Genomic DNA, 1743 nt, shown 5'->3' on the forward strand with positions numbered 1-1743 from the left:
CGCAAGCTCGCGGCAGGGCGCAAGTGATGGATGCCCGGGATGAAGGCCGCGCGCGCATCCAGGGCCAAGGGGTGGGAGGGAGGGAGAGGGCGTAGCCACTCGTCTTGGCTGCTGGCGGCACACTCTCTCAGGCACGATCGGGGAGCGAGAGAGAGGATAGGGCCGCGCGCACGCAAAGGACGGGGGGGGGGGGGGGTGGTCGCCGTCGCGGGCCAAACGTGAAGCCGCGTGCGGCGTCGCCCATTGGCATTGCCATTCCTTCCCTCGTTTGGCGTGACTGTTATCTTTCTTTGAGCGCGAGCGAGATGCATAATTACAAGACTCAAGAGCCCGCACCATCATTATACTGATTACAATCTCAATCTGACATTTGCCGTGACCGCGTTCCGAGGTCACGATTTCGGCGTTCTCGTGTTGACCACTATGGGTGTGCCTCTGCCTGGCACTTCTGGATCATGTCTCTCGGTGTCCTAGCACCCCCAGGCGATGGGTTTCACGGCCCCGTACCGCATGGGGCGCAAGGCCTCGCGCCGCGCGTGTGGTTCAAACTTTGTTACAACCCAGTCAGAAAGGTCAATATGTCCACGGTGGTCGCGAATCAACGCGGCGCGGTGCAACGAGGCCAAGTCCTTCCAGGCTCCCGCCAGCAGCGCCTCGTGGCGTGGGCTGCACGGCCCTTCGAGACGGCCCGGGGGGCGGTGAGAGACCTCTCCCGCCGGCATGGCGCACTATATCACCCGTAGAGGCCTCTCTATAGTCGCCTTTTGGCACCTCCTCTCTCCACGCCGCCGATTAGACCTCGCCGCATCGCATCGCCCCCTTCCCTGCCCCGTCGCCCTCCTGAGCTCTCCCTCCTTCGATCCAGCCATGCACAGGACGGCTGGACCATTGGCCCGCGTGCCAGGCGTCCGGGACGGCCGGGTATCGGCTCCGTACTTTGAGCCCTCTTGGGCCACCCTCGCGTCCACCGGCCGGCAGAGCACCGCTTGGGCGACTCAGACGGCCCGCCCGACTAGCGCGTTCGATCGTGCCGCCCCCACAGCGTCAGTGGCGTGCGTGGGGTGGCAGGCGGCGTCAGCGCAGCCCCTCGTGGGGGTGCCCACCGCTCTCCTCTCACCGCTCCCCCCCGCCCGTGGCACCCCACACACTCGTCCCTCCTCAGGGGCGCAAGGCGGCACGGCACGTTCAGCGCTTGCCTCGGCCCACCTCGCCTTCACGCCCGCCACCGCGACCAAGGAGGTGGCCTCGGCGGCCCAGATGAAGCCCGTGCGGCTCGTTTGGGAGCCGCATGCCGTCCCTCTCTCGCCGGCGCTGCTCACCACGCCCAAGCCTACGCCGAGGAACCCGTCGCGCCCGTCGCTCCACGAGCTGGTGGCTCGCATCGACCGAGCCGTCCAGCTTTCTCACGCCCTGCCCACGATCAAATTCGAGACGACCAACATCCGACCACAAAAAAGGCCCGCGCGTGCTGCGCGGGCCGGCGAGCGACTAGCGAGCCAACCTGCTAGTTGTCCAAATTTGGGGTACGCCCGTAACAAGGTAACAACGGAATTCGCCTCTCTCTGTGCAGCGCCTGGACTGTGTCAGCGCCTCTTTGCTTGACCGCCCTACCTGCATGTCGGCAAACGGGAACAAGCCGCACCCCGGCGGGCACGTGCGCCCGGCCTCAAAAGCCGATGTTGGAAACTACACGCCGACCAACATTCTCGTCACGGGCGGCGCGGGCTTCATCGCGTCTCATGG

The 1743-nt window shown here is 66.0% G+C and overlaps 1 protein-coding gene across 1 annotated transcript; it reads left to right on the forward strand.

Annotated features, from left to right (window-relative positions):
* Positions 1–867: 867 nt before the first annotated feature.
* On the forward strand, positions 868–1602 carry EMIHUDRAFT_256104 (hypothetical protein; the record flags this gene model as incomplete). Its single annotated transcript, XM_005769041.1, has 3 exons — positions 868–1027; positions 1163–1465; positions 1571–1602. The coding sequence occupies 3 exons, from the start codon at positions 868–870 to the stop codon at positions 1600–1602; spliced, it is 495 nt and encodes a 164-aa protein (XP_005769098.1).
* Between the last annotated feature and the right edge of the window lie 141 nt (positions 1603–1743).

This window comes from Emiliania huxleyi, assembly GCF_000372725.1.
Source record: "Emiliania huxleyi CCMP1516 unplaced genomic scaffold EMIHUscaffold_4334, whole genome shotgun sequence".
NCBI classification, from domain to species: Eukaryota; Haptophyta; order Isochrysidales; family Noelaerhabdaceae; genus Emiliania; species Emiliania huxleyi.